This window comes from Lipotes vexillifer, unplaced genomic scaffold (assembly GCF_000442215.2).
Source record: "Lipotes vexillifer unplaced genomic scaffold, Lipotes_vexillifer_v1.1 scaffold694, whole genome shotgun sequence".
Taxonomy (NCBI): Eukaryota; Metazoa; Chordata; class Mammalia; order Artiodactyla; family Lipotidae; genus Lipotes; species Lipotes vexillifer.
In genome coordinates this window covers 465,685-481,631 of record NW_006775690.1, presented here as the reverse complement: position 1 = coordinate 481,631, position 15,947 = coordinate 465,685, and the positions used below count along the sequence as shown (strand labels likewise).

General features: G+C 38.8%; 1 protein-coding gene across 2 annotated transcripts in view; it reads left to right on the top strand.

Moving 5' to 3' along the window:
- Positions 1-15,947, top strand: part of SYT1 (synaptotagmin 1) — a 195,236-nt gene that overhangs the window by 59,569 nt on the left and 119,720 nt on the right. For both annotated transcript variants that reach the window (XM_007450159.1, XM_007450158.1), the window contains exon 5: positions 3,028-3,195. In XM_007450159.1, the coding sequence (XP_007450221.1) occupies positions 3,028-3,195 (168 nt within the window). The remainder of the gene's footprint in view (positions 1-3,027; positions 3,196-15,947) is intronic.

The following is a 15,947-nucleotide window of genomic DNA, read 5'->3' as shown; positions in this document are numbered from 1 at the left end:
CAGCAGGAAAAGGTGCTTGGCAGGTCTCAGGCATCTCTGCACATACGAGTAGTCTCTGTAGTTCTCATCGTGAAGTCATGCATAAAAACAGTCTTTTGGTAGATATGTTTAACACGTGAAATTTTTTGAAATGCATTACTTAAAACAATACATGTCTGTGAATATGCCAAGGGGCAGATTCAGAATCACCTGTCTACCAGTCAGCCTTAGCGATAGCACGCACCTGACATTAGCAAACATCCTGGTATGAAATAAATGGATGAAACTGAGGGCGTGAGTCATTCCCATGAACCTTGTTTCCAATTTTGTAAAAGAGCGGTGTCTTTCTATTCACTCTAAAATTAGAGTTTTTAAGACAAAAAAAAAGAATCCCTCATCTACTGTCAGCAACTCTGTTTAAAATCTATACTTTTCTAAACCCAGATAGTTAACTTAGAGTAGCAGTAAAAACCAGCTTATGAAGAACTAATCATTAGGGTCAACATACCACAGGACATACAGTGAAAACAAAACAAAAAAATATCGCAAAAGGTAATTACAATCCTTCTATTTGACTGTGTATTGATCTTAATTTAGGTCAGTAGTTTCTAACCACAATTTACTCAGCACATTCTTAAATTATTTGAAATACTGTGGGGCTTTGTTTTTGTTTTGAGTTATCTATATGTTATTTCTTTTAAAAAAGTATCGCTAATAATTTTTAGTAATGTCTATAACCTCAAGAATTATAATCATTGAGATTTTGAAATTGCCTATAAAATTTAATAGGTTCCATTTTACTTCAGGAGTGTTGATCACATCATAAATCAATCCAAAGTACAATATATTTTGATAGATTTGAGAAATATACCACCGTTTCTAGAGAACTAGTTAATTTTTCCTTGTAGGCCTTATAGATTATGCATCTTAAATGCCAATAGGCTGTATGATACAAGAATGGAAGCAAAACAGTTTAAAGAGATTGGCTTTAAAACTGAGTTCAAATCCACTGAACATGAACTTGACATGCCCCAAATGAAATGCTCCTTCTTTTCTCCACAACAAACTACCATTTGAAAGAGCTACTCGTCTTTCAAACAGTAAATATTTATTAAGTGCCTACTGTGTACCAGCACTGTGCTAAATGCTTTACATGTATTCGTTTGGCCTCAGCCAGCCCCTGTGAAATAGACACTGTTATCATCACTTTTTGATGGATGAAAAAGCCGAGGTTTATTTACTGGTCCCAGGGCCATCAGTGGGAAAAAGGGGGAACCCAGGCCCAGACCTGTCTGACCTCAAGCTCAAGTTTTTGACTAATACCCTTTCAGTACAATCACCAAAAAATCTAGAGAGATTTCAGAAATAAGATGAAATTTTCAAGAGTTCATCCCTACTCTAAAATTCCTTATTTCTTCCTTTCAAAATTGGTTCGTTGGAAGGGTTTATTTTTTCACTCTAAAGTAGAAAATGTGTTGTGCCTAGTTTTTAATCATAGTATTTTAATCTGATTCCAAATAGATGACAAATGATATAAAATAAAAACTCTTTGGAAAAACCAAAATTTCTTGTATATATGCAGTCAAATATTCTTCCTCCTCCTTTCCTTCTTAATATACAGAGTTAATTGAGAAATGTTTGCTGGAGCATAACACAACTATTTACACTGATAAAATAATAGCAAGTGTCTGAAAATTGATCAAACCTTCAATACAAGTCTAAACAATTTCCTAATTAGGCATTTCTTCCCGGTTACTGAAGTGTAGCTTACTTGGATTGCTCTGCTTTCTCTGAATATTAAAAATGTCACTAATAAATATCCCAACCCATAGCATCTGTCCCAGTTATATTTGAACAGCTGGAGAATTCATCAGTACTTGGCCTTTTGCCACTGCTCATCCTAAACAGTGTCGTACCTAAGAATCAACTTCAAGATCTAGATTGTAATGCATCTCTGATATTCAAAACAGCAATTTTCTAGTCAGCTCTTGTCAATCAGTAAATTATTTTAAGGAATAGGTGAGGCACCTTGTGAATTTCATTCAAGTCCTTGCAGACTCCTAGCATGCCTGTTCATATATCACTGCTCCATTAAACTATGACATCCAAATGGCCTGAAAGAGCGGGAACTCTCCTCAATACTCTGTAATGGCCTATATGGGAAAAGAATCTAAAAACAGAGTGGGGGGCTTCCCTGCTGGCGCAGTGGTTAAGAATCCACCTGCCAATGCAGGGGACATGGGTTCGAGTCCTGGTCCGGGAAGATCCCACATGCAGCAGAGCAACTAAGCCCGTGTGCCACAAATACTGAGCCCGCGTGCCACAACTACTGAAGCCCATGCGCCTAGAGCCCGTGCTCCGCAACAAGAGAAGCCACCGCAATGAGAAGCACACACACCGCAATGAAGAGCAGCCCCTGCCCACAACTAAAAGAAAGCCCGTGCACAGCAACGAGGACCCGACGCAGCCAAAAATAAAATAAATTTATTTTTTAAAAAGAGTGGACATATATATATGTATACCTTATTCACTTTGCTGTACACCTGAAACTAACACAACATTGTAAATCAACTATACACCAATAAATTTTTTTTTAAAAATGAAAGAGTTAGTAGAAATTTTGAAACAACTTATCTACCCGAGTAAGTTGCACCCTGACAGTATAACTTATCATAAAAATAACAACAAAATATTCTACAAGAAAAACTTATTTATATAGTCAAGTGCAATTGGCTTGGTTTATTCTTATATTAATCTTGAAGTGTTTCTAGCATGACTAATAGTATGAGCTATTATTAATAATACTAACAGCTTCTAGAACTTTGGGATAAAGTGATAAATCACTATGGTAAGTCCTCATTTTCTCCCAAGTAATTTAAGCCCCAAGCAGTTAGTTAAATGATTCAATTTAAGGGAAAAAACCCCAAAGCACAAGTATCTCCCTGTTGTGTTTATCCAACATAAATATTAAAATTAAAGACTATAAACAGGTAACATGTTTTAAGCATTTTTTGTGACCAGATATTTTGTCCTCATCTTTTTATTTAGGTGCCGTATTCGGAATTGGGTGGCAAAACTCTGGTGATGGCTGTCTATGATTTTGATCGTTTCTCCAAGCATGACATCATTGGGGAATTTAAAGTCCCCATGAATACAGTGGATTTCGGTCACGTAACTGAGGAGTGGCGTGATCTGCAAAGTGCAGAGAAGGAAGAGGTAAGAAAAACATTAGCATTTCTAATGTGACACGCTGTACTCACCAGTTGCTACTCTCATACTAACCTATTGAGAGCTGCTGGGGTGACGTGAGTGATGTGGCCCTCCAGCTTCTGACAGCAGGCAAAATAGGGTCAGGGGATTGCGTAACCTCGTAAAAAAGTATACTGGTCTTCTGGGTCTTATTTGAAAGAAAACAAAGATTTCTGCAGGTCTACAGATAATTCCCTGGGGTTGAGGGGACAGACAGACACACACACCACTTCTAAAAGCTTAGAAAATATTACACACACACACACATCTGCTTCTTTAAAAGGACAGTGAAAAGTCATCTTATCCTTTGTATTTTTCCACAAAGATTTTATGTTTTCTACATAGACTATATAGCTATTAAATAGAAATGAAATGGTACTTTTTGCTTGAATATTTCTGCATATTACAGACAGTTCATTGCTTCTCCTAAAGATATCAGAGCACAATGGGTAAAACATCAAATAAAATTCACAAAGGCAGATATTAAATCCACTTTTTAAGTGACTCACATTTTTACAGTATTCTTCACATTGTTTCGCCCCAGTTTTAATAGGTTAGCCCAGGATTTTTCTGTGATTTAAAGAAGGGAATTTCAGTATCCTTAGTGCATTTAAACTGCATAATAATCAATTCTATTTGATTAGGCCATGCCAGCCTGACACTAGCGCTTTTCTGAGCCAGTGCCTCAACAGGCCAATACCAGAAAAGCAAACAATTCTTAGCTTCTCTGAATTCCTAAAGCGACTCCTTTTCCAGCCATTTTTTTTGTTCCTAACATGGGTTTATAATTACCCAAGGGATTGCCAACAGCTTTTGTCACTTAGGATCACTAGACGCCTTGGATTCTGTAAGGTGTGGTCACTTTGGGGCCACCAGGGAAATCAGAAAGTAACCCAAGCCTTCAGGGAAACTCAGCCAAGAACATCACCTGGGAATCCTTTCAACCTAAGGTTTTCTGTGACCATTATTATTATTAAGTGAGGTTTTAGAACAGGTTTATTTATTACTATACTGAAATTGAATTTTATTAGTGCTCTAAAATTATTACTTGGTTGTAAAAAAAAAACGAGTCAAAATTATTTGAGTTAAGCTCTGCTTTTTCTTTGGAAGGAAAAAGTTTAGTCAAAATTAGATTCTTGGATATTGAAATAGATTTACTGCCCCTGTGGACAGAACCACCCAAGGATAATATGGAGTTTTTAAGTTTTACAACTTTTTAAAGTAGTTCTTCCCCATGAGTGGACCAATATCTATATTAAAATGCAACACCTGTGTGAAAAACATTTAATCCTTTAATCATAATGTTGCTAGTCATTTAACCAAGTAGTGAGCTGTTTCACTGAATTTTTATATTTTATTGACATATTTGACTTTGTAAGTTCCTTGTGGCTGGGGGATAGGGTGGGACCATAACAAGTATTATTAACTGATAGGTTTTTGTTAATTGATTATTGGTTGGCTTCTTGGTCAAGTATCCAGATAGGGCCTACTTGTCCTTCACAAGCCCACCTGTCCAGAGGGCATGGCTCATGTCCCTCCCCTCCAACTGGTCACTATCAAGTGGTATGGGATTCTAAGACTACACCCCTAGGCGTCTGAAAAGTTGGCAAGTATTTTTGTCTGTGTTAGGAAATGTAATCCATCAAGCCATTTTCTTCTTTAAAAAATTCTTTGAATACGGGCAGAGTTTGATACTTGACACTAAGCTGACAGGTGTGACGCTAGAATCTACAAGTTTAGGTAGACTGCCCAAAAAGAATCACGTTTTTATTCTCACCCCGTGACTTGCCCGTTTTCTCTCTTTTATAACTTTCTACCTCCTCATCTTCTCTCCCTATGAAAGATTTTTTTTGTGATCCAACTTATTCAAAATGATTCACCAGGGCTTCCCTGGTGGCGCAGTGGTTGAGAGTCCGCCTGCCGATGCAGGGGACGCGGGTTCGTGCCCTGGTCCAGGAGGATCCCACATGCCGCGGAGCGGCTGGGCCCGTGAGCCATGGCCGCTGAGCCTGCGCGTCCGGAGCCTGTGCTCCGCAACGGGAGAGGCCACAGCAGTGAGAGGCCTGCGTACCGCAAAAACCAAGCAAAGGGAAGCAAAAGGCAGGAAATTATATGTAGTTGCTTTTTAGCTGTGGATAACACTTAAAGAAAGACTGACCATTCCCAGTGCCAACCCTGGAGTTTAACACTGACTTGGCTGCATTTTAAAAGTAAATGGAATGATTCTTCCTGAGAAGCACTGCACTGTATCCTGGCCAGGTTACTATAAAAAAAAAAAAAAAAAAATTCACCATGCAAACGTTTATTATGTACTGCTATATTCCTAGAACTGTACCGGGTGTTTAAAAAAAAAAAAAAAGAAACGTGAAAAGGGTGGACACTGCTCTTGCTTTCATGGAGTTTAGTGCTGCCTCATTTTTCTCCCTCACTCCAGTTTTTGCCTTGCTTATTGCCAGCTAGACTGATTTCTAGTAAAAGTCTTTCCTTTAAGATCAAACACTCCTGGGTTTCAATCCCTACAGATCCATTTACTAGCTCAGAGACCTTAGACAAGTCACTTATGCTCTCTAAACTTCAGTATTTTTTTTTTAATCTAGTAAGTGGTCTAACGTTATCTTATTTTACAGGTTAAATAGGATAGAGTATAAAGTACCTAGCATGGAGCCTGCTATTTGACACATTCAACAAGCAAGAGATCTCCCATTCTTTCTTCTTGACCACTCTTTTTTGTGTCCTTTCTTTCTTGTGCTTTCATCTCCCTATTTGTTCTACTCTTTTTCCTCTAAGTGTATTGCTCTACTCTTTTCTTCATCACCACTGTACTTACTGAATGGCTCTGGAGATTTTTAATGGGAAATAATTCTATAACTGTACTTTTAAACCCTGGAGCCTTTCCTCTTTGGTATCTACTTGGGAATAATTTTTGGTTTTCAGTTGAGTGACTATTTCCTTTTATCATGATATAGGAAACCTTATAAAACAGATGTTACAAAGTATCTCGGATAACTAGATGCAGGTATAAACTTTCTCCTAATAAATAAGATTCCAATTACATTTTACGTCTAAAGAATTACTTCTCACTGATAACGTGCTGTCTTTTCATGCTACTGTTCACTAACTAGAGAAAATTATAGTTGTTCGAATAAACTGAAGTCTTAGATTGACTTTAGTTCTCACGGTTTCAAACAAAATTCTTTTTCCATTTTATATGAGCAATTTTGTTTAAGATTTTTGTTTTGCTTCCCTCTAAAGTGTTAAATCTTCTTTTTAATGTCATAATGAGTGAACTGACCCGCTAGTCATTAATAGTCTGTTCAAGGAGATACTTGGATTTAAATGCGTTAAATACAGCCCACTAGGATCCAACCCCAGGGTGTTGATAGCATGGGGTAGGCTTTGTTGTTCAAAGTTCAAAAATATAAAAGTCATAAGATGATGTAGCAATTACTTAAGTTAAAGGATTATGTGTTATCTTAGTGAGCAATTAAATATGCGAGCAGTTGGGGAGAAACTGGAAAGGAGCCTTATCTAAAAGTTACTAAGCACATGTTTGAAACACAGGGGGTGTTGAAGAGAGAAATTAGGCCAGAAGAGTTTCGACGAGCACATAACTCCCACTGTTAGATTCTAGCCCGTGGAGAAAACCTCTGTGCTGAAGTTTCCATCCTGCCTTGATGAGGTTTTTATGACTAACGCGATCCAAGTCCCCTCCCCTGCTAGTAGTTCAGGTTCGCTTGCCTGTTTTTCGTTGTTTACTGTTGCATGACTGATGACCCACTCCCCTTCCACCTGCTAACAGGTGAAGATGGAATCTGACCTTGCAAGACAGCTAAACCTTTCTCCTCCTTCTGTCTCTTTATTTTTTTTATTTTTTTTTTTTTTTCTCTCTTGCGTTATGCGGGCCTCTCACTGTTGTGGCCTCTCCCATTTGCGGAGCACAGGCTCCGGACGCGCAGGCTCAGTGGCCATGGCTCACGGGCCCAGCCGCTCCGCGGCATGTGGGATCTTCCCGAAACGGGGCACGAACCCGCGTCTCCTGCATCGGCAGGCGGACTCTCAAGCACTGCGCCACCAGGGAAGCCCTCCTTCTGTCTCTTTAAAACAAGAGTCCTTTGAGTTTCGAGAGATGGTTACGCATAAAACCGTTGTCTTAATTTTCCCCCTTTTCAGGTTAAGGCCTCAAACATCATCCTTTATAATCAGTATATACAGTTCTTTCACTGGCAAAAGTTTTCTAACATGTATAGCCTCAGGCTACCTGGTGACTTTTTAAGATTTTCTTCATTTTAATCATTCAAGAATATTTATGTCATCCGTAAGTCAAACCTGAAGCCAACCTCCAGATATTTTGAGTAAATCCATTCTTTTAATATTTTCACTTAATTACTTCAAATATTATGATCAATAGCTATGACTCCATTTTCTTTTTTAATGAATTTTATTTATGATCATTGCAGCAACTGTATCAGTCCTGTACCCCAGCATCAAGTACATCTTCAAAGCAATTAGACCATTTTTATTTTAGCATTTGTTCCTAATTTTTCATCCCTATGCCTCCCACTACTACTTTTTAATCCCTAAAATTAATGAATTTTATTTATGATCATTGCAGCAACTGTATCAGTCCTGTACCCCAGCATCAAGTACATCTTCAAAGCAATTAGACCATTTTTATTTTAGCATTTGTTCCTAATTTTTCATCCCTATGCCTCCCACTACTACTTTTTAATCCCTAAAAACAGTATAAAATACCACCTTTGTCCAAGGATCATTAAAGAACTGATGCTGTTTCTAAGTATACTTAGCAGTCAGATGGTAGCTCACGCCCTCCAAGAATCTCCACACAACAAATTAGTGCCCTGAACGAAATCCTCATAAAAGGTTAAGTGCAGGAACTTTAATATGGAAGCCAGTAAGAATCTACCTTGTCACTCACAAACTATCATATTAGAGAAATGCAACAAGGACACTCATTTTGACCCCCAGCATTCCAGGAAGGTATACTTATTTTTACTTCTTCATTGTCTGTCTTCCCCACTGGACTGTAGGCAGCGTATCTAATCTTCCCAACTGTGAAACCAAGTTTAATCACAGAGGCAAGCACACAGTAGGTGTAAAAAAAATTTTCGAATTAATGAATGGGGCAGAGCTGCTTATTATACATGAGAGATGCTTCAAAACTTCCGTTTTAAAGTCCATGTTATGGTAATTGTGTTCTTATTTTACAAATGAAGTCTAAAGTATTCGGAAAAACCATCATTAAAGTATGTTAGCACCAAACAATGAAAGTGATTTAGTACCCTTTTGTCTTTTCAGTCTTTTTATATCAAAGGGAGGCAGTATAGATGCTTAGCAAAATCATTCTAATTGTTTTTGTTGATGGTCATGAAAATGAGGAGTTTCTCTCACTAATTTTTTGCGGGGAGGTGAGGGGTAAAGGCTTATTCAGGATCTCTTTCCTCTCTATAAACCTTTTTATCCTGTTTCCATGATGCACGGAGAGCTTGTGGCTCAGCTTAATTTAACTTTTATTTAAAGTTAAGACTTAGTTAAAGCTCTGATTTGAGTCTCTGCTGGCAACATGGAAATTCACCCAGAGGGAAATGGGAAAGAATCCATTCCAAGGAGAAGTCCAAGAATATGAACAAAATCTAAGTTTATTGTATCTAGAATATTTGTTGCTAGTCAGATTTATAATAAAATAGATATAAAACAATTCAATAATACTATATTAAGACCATGATATATTTTAGTGTGCTTAGTATCTATGTGTCCATTTTGTGGTATGTGCAACATAATAGTTTCCCTTTAAACTAAGTAGAGTTGCATTTGATTTCTTGATATGTCTTTGGCCATAGCTGTGGTTTACCTGCATCTGAGTTTGGTCAGAATTTCAATCACCAATTATAACTGTATTGCTATACATAATAAGTATTGTCAGCTTCATGATGTGGTTTCTAAAAACATCATAGGAAAGAATAACTGGAAATATCCTTCTAGTGTGTAGGACTGTAATTTGATTGCCTTTCTAGTTAAAAAGGCTTTTCAGGCACAAATGGATGAAAAATTCTCACTTCACTGAGATTCTAAATGAAACTTTGGTATCATTTGTCTGCTAAAATAAAAACGTGGGAACTGTGAGCTTCACTTTTATTGGGGACTTAACTGAGGACTATAGCCCCAGAGACAGCCTCTCAGATAGCTCCAAGGAACTCTCAGGAGGACATAAGGGGGGAGGTTAGTATATATGTGATCTTGGCAAAGAGGTTTGGCAAGCAAACGCACATCTCTGTAGAAGGTTGCTACTAGCCACGAGGAAAAGATATCTCAGTTAATGATTTTAGTGCTTTAAAGTATGGGAAGATGCAAGAATTTGGGTTCTTAAGATTTTCTCCTGAAAATATCTAACTATCTGAAAGCCTTGTTCTGCCAGTTTTCCCAGAGCACAGAGTGCCTCATTCCTGATCTCCACCCTGAGCTCCTTTCAGGGTATGTTAAAGGTCAGCAACTCCAGTAGCTAATGACTCAATCCTTGTAGAACCAGACAGCAAGCAACATTCTTTAGTTGGCCTTTTTTTTTTTTAACTGTGAATTCCCTAGAAAAAATAAATTTAGACTCTAAAGAATTAAGTGGAGGGAGAGACCCTGGACATTTTCAAAATGCCCTCTGACGACCTCCCATGGTTCCCCCATTATCATACCTTAACCTACTTCATTACCCTCCCCTTCACAGCTGTCATGGCCCAGAGGCCTGGATTTCCAGCCCAGCTCCCTCATTTCCAAAATTCATCTTATTAAAAGCTTCCCTTAACTTCTCTACCTAAGTTATAAACACCAATAATAATAAGAGCTACTGTTTACTGAGAATCTACTGTGTGCCCACAAAAAAGCTTCACAACAGTCTTCAAAAGTGGCATATATTAAATCTGTTTTACAAAATGAGGGGAAAAAGAAACCTGAGCCGAGGAAAGTCTGAGTAGTCTGTCCAAGTTCACACAACCAATGCCAGAGCTAAAATTCAAACACCGGTCTTTCTACCTCACCATCTTCTTGAAACAGTCTCTCTCAGTCTCTTTAGCCTCCAAGTGTAGCTATAAACTCAACTTAAATGCAAAAAAAAAGAGCAAAACCAAACTGATACAAATTAGTTTTTCCTCAGCTTTGGCCTGTTTATTTTGGAATTTCAACATTTGGTCAATTTTCTTTGACAGCATTCAACTGATTAAAATCTACATATATATTTTCCCTCTCAAATATTATAATACACTGCAAATGTAACACGGCAAAAGAAAAAAAAAACAGTAAATAGCTATGGCATTTTTGTTTCTTCTTCATAATATTTCATAAATACTTAGCATGAATTCCTGTCCAGGATACAAAGCCCTAGAATTCAAAGGTCCTGTCCAGGATACAAAGCCCTAAAATTCAAAGGTACTCATTAACACAAACATGTTATTATTCACTCATGATTGCTGATGAATTTAATGAAGGCAGAGGGATTTTGCTTTCCAATAAAAAAAATTCATTAAATAGAATATAAATTCCCATTCATTTATTCAAAACATATATTGAATATCTGTGAAATTACCACTGTAAAGTGCATAGACTGGAAGATTAAGATTCACATATGGGAAATGGTCAATAACAGTAGCAAAATTTATAATGAAAATTAACAAAAGCAGTTTCATAAAGAGCCAGATCTGAAGTATAAATTACAGGGTACCGTATGTTTTAGGCGCAAAGAAAAGGTACGGACAGGGAGGGTCCGTGGAAGAGTTGAAAAAAGTGAGCTCGTCTTTAAAACTGAGTAGAATTTGAATAGGCAGAAGGGAACTAAGAATCCTTCCAAAAGTTAAGAGGTGAACAAAAGCCAACTGACGGAGCTAAGACCGCCAATGACAGGCCCCGGTAGAAGGAGAGCGAGAGCTTGAACAGGTATCCTGAGAAATAAGATTGAATGTAGTTTAGTGACAGTTTGTCCCTTTACTATGTCAGACTGATCAACCTAAACGCGGGACACTAAATAAAGCTCGTAAAACTTGTACTTCTCAAGGACAAGAGCTGGAATATGAAAGCCAGCCCCACCTCTATGCCAAGCACTCTACTAAGTGCTTTTCTCACATGATCTCACATGATCTCAGGTGCAGTCCTATGGGGTCATTCTTCATATCCCTGTTTGGGATTGGCCAATCCCCGTTGGCCCGGTGCACCCAGGAGGTAAGCACCAGAATAAAGATTTAGACCTAGGTCTGACTCCCAAACCCATTCCCTCTCTCCTCTGCCATATTGCTACTTAACTGACTAACACTCAGTGAGTCCAAGGATATTGCCAATCTTGTTTCTCTTCCTATCCCCAGTGCCTGGCACTGTGCCTGGAACATCCCAAGTGCCTAAATAAGTATTTCCAAGTGAATCGGTTGGACGAATTAAAATAAAAATTTTCTTTTACAAACATGCATGAGTCATACCACCTTCAAAGAAGTCATCGTTGAAGGATACCCAGTTATTCCAGTTGTACTGCCTACATGGTACATATTTTGAATTCCAGCCCCTCTCTCCCAAAGTCTTTCTCAGTATACAATACAGTCTTCTCTCTGTCCTCAGTTGTGGCCTGTCTTTAAAAGGTAAGTTTGATTGAAATGGCCATAAGCTGTTTCCAACTGAGTAAAATAGGTTTAGTTATTATGATCAAGTAATGAAGTGGATATTCTTGGGAGACTTCTATTCTCTGACCAAAATGTTTTGAGCAATAACATCATTATATAGTCTCTCAAATGGGTCACTATGGGGAAAATCATCAAGAGATATAAGTTCTGGATACATGTAGTGCCAAGGAAATCTGTTTTAATAGAAACTAGTGTAGCTGTTAGTTTTCTTTTTTATTTAAAGAATAAAGAGTGAGAGTTTTCAGTCGAACTTTAAATACAGCAAAGTGGTTTAGAAGCATGGATTTCACGAATATAGACTGGAGGAGCATAAAGTGAGGAGTGGGAATTGAAATAGGAACGAATAGAAAACAAAAGAACAGTGAGAGAAATGATACAGACAAGTGCAATCTTGCCTGTATCTGGTAGCTTTATTATTGAAATAGCAAAGAGGATTTTGAGTGGGAAGCAGTGTCATCAATGCAGGAGAATGTCTCGTTCTGTCCTGTCCTCCAATTCCACACATTTGGATCTTTTACAATGTCATCTTTTCTGGTGGTTCATCATATGCTTTGGAACAATTTTTTTTTTATTATCTTGTTTGTAACTTCTTCAAATAAAATGTTTTCACCTTCTGCTTTACTCCTGCCTCGCTTTGAGCAAGCCAAATGTTTGTATTGTGAAATCTTTAATCCATTACAATCTGTTACCCTGCAATTAGATGAAATGTCAGCAATTCAGTTGTACTATTTGTACTAAAGAATAAGGGAGAAGAATGAGGACTTGCTGATAAACAAGAACTTAAATAATTAAAGGATGAAAGAGAGGGAGCACGCATACACACATGCAAACCTACTTGTTTTTTTTGTTTGTTTGTTTGTTTTTGCGGCACGCTGGCCTCTCACTGCTGTGGCCTCTCCCGTTGCGGAGCACAGGCTCTGGACGCGCAGGCCCAGCGGCCATGGCTCACGGGCCCAGCCGCTCCGCAGGACGCGGGATCCTCCCGGACCAGGGCACGAACCCGCGTCCCCTGCATCGGCAGGCGGACTCTCAACCACTGCGCCACCAGGGAAGCCCCAAACCTACTTGTTTTACACGTGGCTAAGGTTCTTTCCAATTGTGAACAAGAGGCCTTAAATACTGCAAATTACTTTCATTCCTTCATTCTTTCATTTATTCAACATATATTTATTAGGACTCTTTTGTGAGCCAGGGACTGTACTAGCTTCTAGAAAAACAGTGGTGAAGATAAACAGACCCATTAAGCGTAGCCAATTATAATTTAATTATGAGACAGTACCACAAGTAGATAAAAGCTCTGAGCCTGGACTCAACTGATGTGTATCCAACCGTGACTCCACTTACTATTGGTGTCCTTAGGCTTGTTACTTAACCCTTCTGTAAAATGGGATTAATGTCACCCACCTCCGTGAGTTGTGATACACTCTAAAAGATAATTCATTTAAAGCACTTAAACAATACGTGGCACCTAATAAACTCTCAACAAATACTAGGTTTTCTTATTATGGAAGACACTGATCAGAGCCTTTATTTCCTTGCCACTGAAAAAGCACTGCTCTGACCACTAGACTTATATACTTTCTTTTGTGAGGAGACTGAGACAGCCTTAGGGTTCAGAAGACATTAGCATACAGTTCTGATGAAAGACAGGATATCCGAGTTTAGCCCCCATGTGTGAGAAACGGTGGATGAAGACAGTCTGTGGATGAAGACAGACTGTGGGTGACATGGGGAAGAGGTCACAAGGCCAATCCAGGGTAAGGCTTAGCACGCATGAGTGGAAGGTGGCACTAACACAGTGTGGCCCCAATGACCATGCACTTCTCTATGCTCTGACACCACAAAAAAAGAATTCAAAGTCCAGGCCCTACTAAATCAAAAAGACTGTCAGTAACAAGTATTGGTGAAGATGTGGCAAAATCGAAACCCTCACACAGCTCTGAAGGGTGTAGCCACTTTGGAAAACAGTTTAACAGTTTCTCAAAATGTTCAACAGAGAGGATTCATATGACCTAGCAATTCTACTCCTAGGTTTATACTCGCCCCCCAAAGTGGAGACGCATTTCCACACAAAAAATTGTAGGAGAATGTTCGTAGCAGTATTTTTCACAATTGCCAAAGAGTGGAAAGAATTCAAATTTCCATCAACTGATGAATAATTAGACAAAACATGCTATAGTCATACAGTAGAATATTATTCAGCCATAAAAAAGAGTGTAGCACTGATACGTGCTACAACATGGATAAACCAGAACAGCCAAATCCACACAGACAGAAAGCAGATTAATGGTTGCCTAAGGCTGGGAGTTGCAGGGTGGGGTGGGGGGCAGTAGAGGAGGAGGCATGAGGAATGACAGCTAGTGGGTATGAGTTTCTTTGTGCGCTGATGAACGTATTCTAAAATTAGATAGTGGTGATGGTTAACACAACTCTGAATCTACTAAAATCCACTGAATCGTATCCTTCAAGAAGGTGAATTTTCTAGTATGTGAAGTATACCTCAATGAAGCTGTTTAAAAAACAATGTTATTTCAGGCACTGAAACCCTAATCATGGAAGCATGATGTTCTAGGTTGACCTGGGGCTCCATCTGAAACAGAACAGATGTATGCTGGGAATCCTCTCCCAATACTGTTTCCAAAATTGAGGAATATTTCCTCAAAATATTCCAGTCTCCCTTTAAATCAGAACATGTGTCTGCAGGATCCTGCTCTTCACCACCACACCTCTTGATGTAAGGTCAATGCTAAGACCCCTTGGATAGATGAAGAACCCAAACTCAGGCCACGTGGCTAGCCAGTGGGAACTCAGGATTCAAACACCCTTTTTCTGATTCCAAAGCCATTTTCTACTAGCGTACTCTCTCATAGGGCAGAAGCTTTAGGGTTGCTTGTCCTGACACAAGAACAATGTTCTAAATACTGGAACTACCCACTCCCTTTTGCAGTCTGTCTTCCTACGGTAGATTCTCAGAGATTCCTCCAGTCATTTCCTTGCTCTTTTCTGGGCCTCGACTAGCAACGTCATGCCTTTTTTTAATGGAGGTAGAACTTGGCATATAATAAAATGCAGATATGAAGTGTACAGTTCAATGTGTCTTCACAACTGTATACACCAATATAAGCACCACTCCAATCAGGTTGCAGAACATTTTTTAACCCCCAAGAAGTCCCACATGCATCTTGGTGTCTATACAGGAATGCACTGATACTTACTCTAATGGGATTCTATAGTTTTTTCTTCCTCATTCTCACTAAGTGCCCAGATAATGCTCAGCATCACCTTGATCTTTAACCCACAGCGTATTGTTTCCGCTGTACTGTACGATTGGCACCTCATTACACACATCCCTGTTTTCTAAGTGCCAGTGCCAAGTCACTTTGTGCTGTTACATAAAAAGATGCCTTGTTTACCTGTTTTGCTGTCTACAGGAGTATAAGCTCCTTGTAAGTAAGGAAAGTATTTACTACTTTTGCACATCACAGTAGTTAGCTCTTAGGAGAACGAGTGGCAGGGATCAAATGAGGACAGAACTCGGGCTCCAAATCCCATCAACTCTCTGAGCCTCATTTCCTTATATGTAAAATGCTGATGAAAAGTGTAGAACGACATGTACTTACGTGTTTGAAATTTATTTTTGTTTTTTTCCCAATGATTTTTAGAAAATTCAGAGTTGTGCGACTATCAGAACAACCTAATTATAGAACATTTCCATCACCCCAAAAAGAAACCTTGTGCCCATTTGCAATCACTCCCATTCCCAGCCCTCATCCTCAGGTCACTATTGATCTACTTTCTGTCTCTATGGATGCCTATTCTAGACACTGCCTATCAATGTAATTCTACAGTATGTGGCCTTTAAAAAGTTATTTTTCAAACCCAGGTCTGTCTGACGCCAAATGAATTCCTAAAGTAAACAGATACATTGAGTAGAAAATCACTTGCTCTATGGGGGTGGAGTGGGGGGAGATTCATTGTTTCCAGTACCATTTAGCAGTTTCAGGAGTATCTTTCCTCTCACTGTAGCACCACTGACAGTCTCAGTATCTCTTT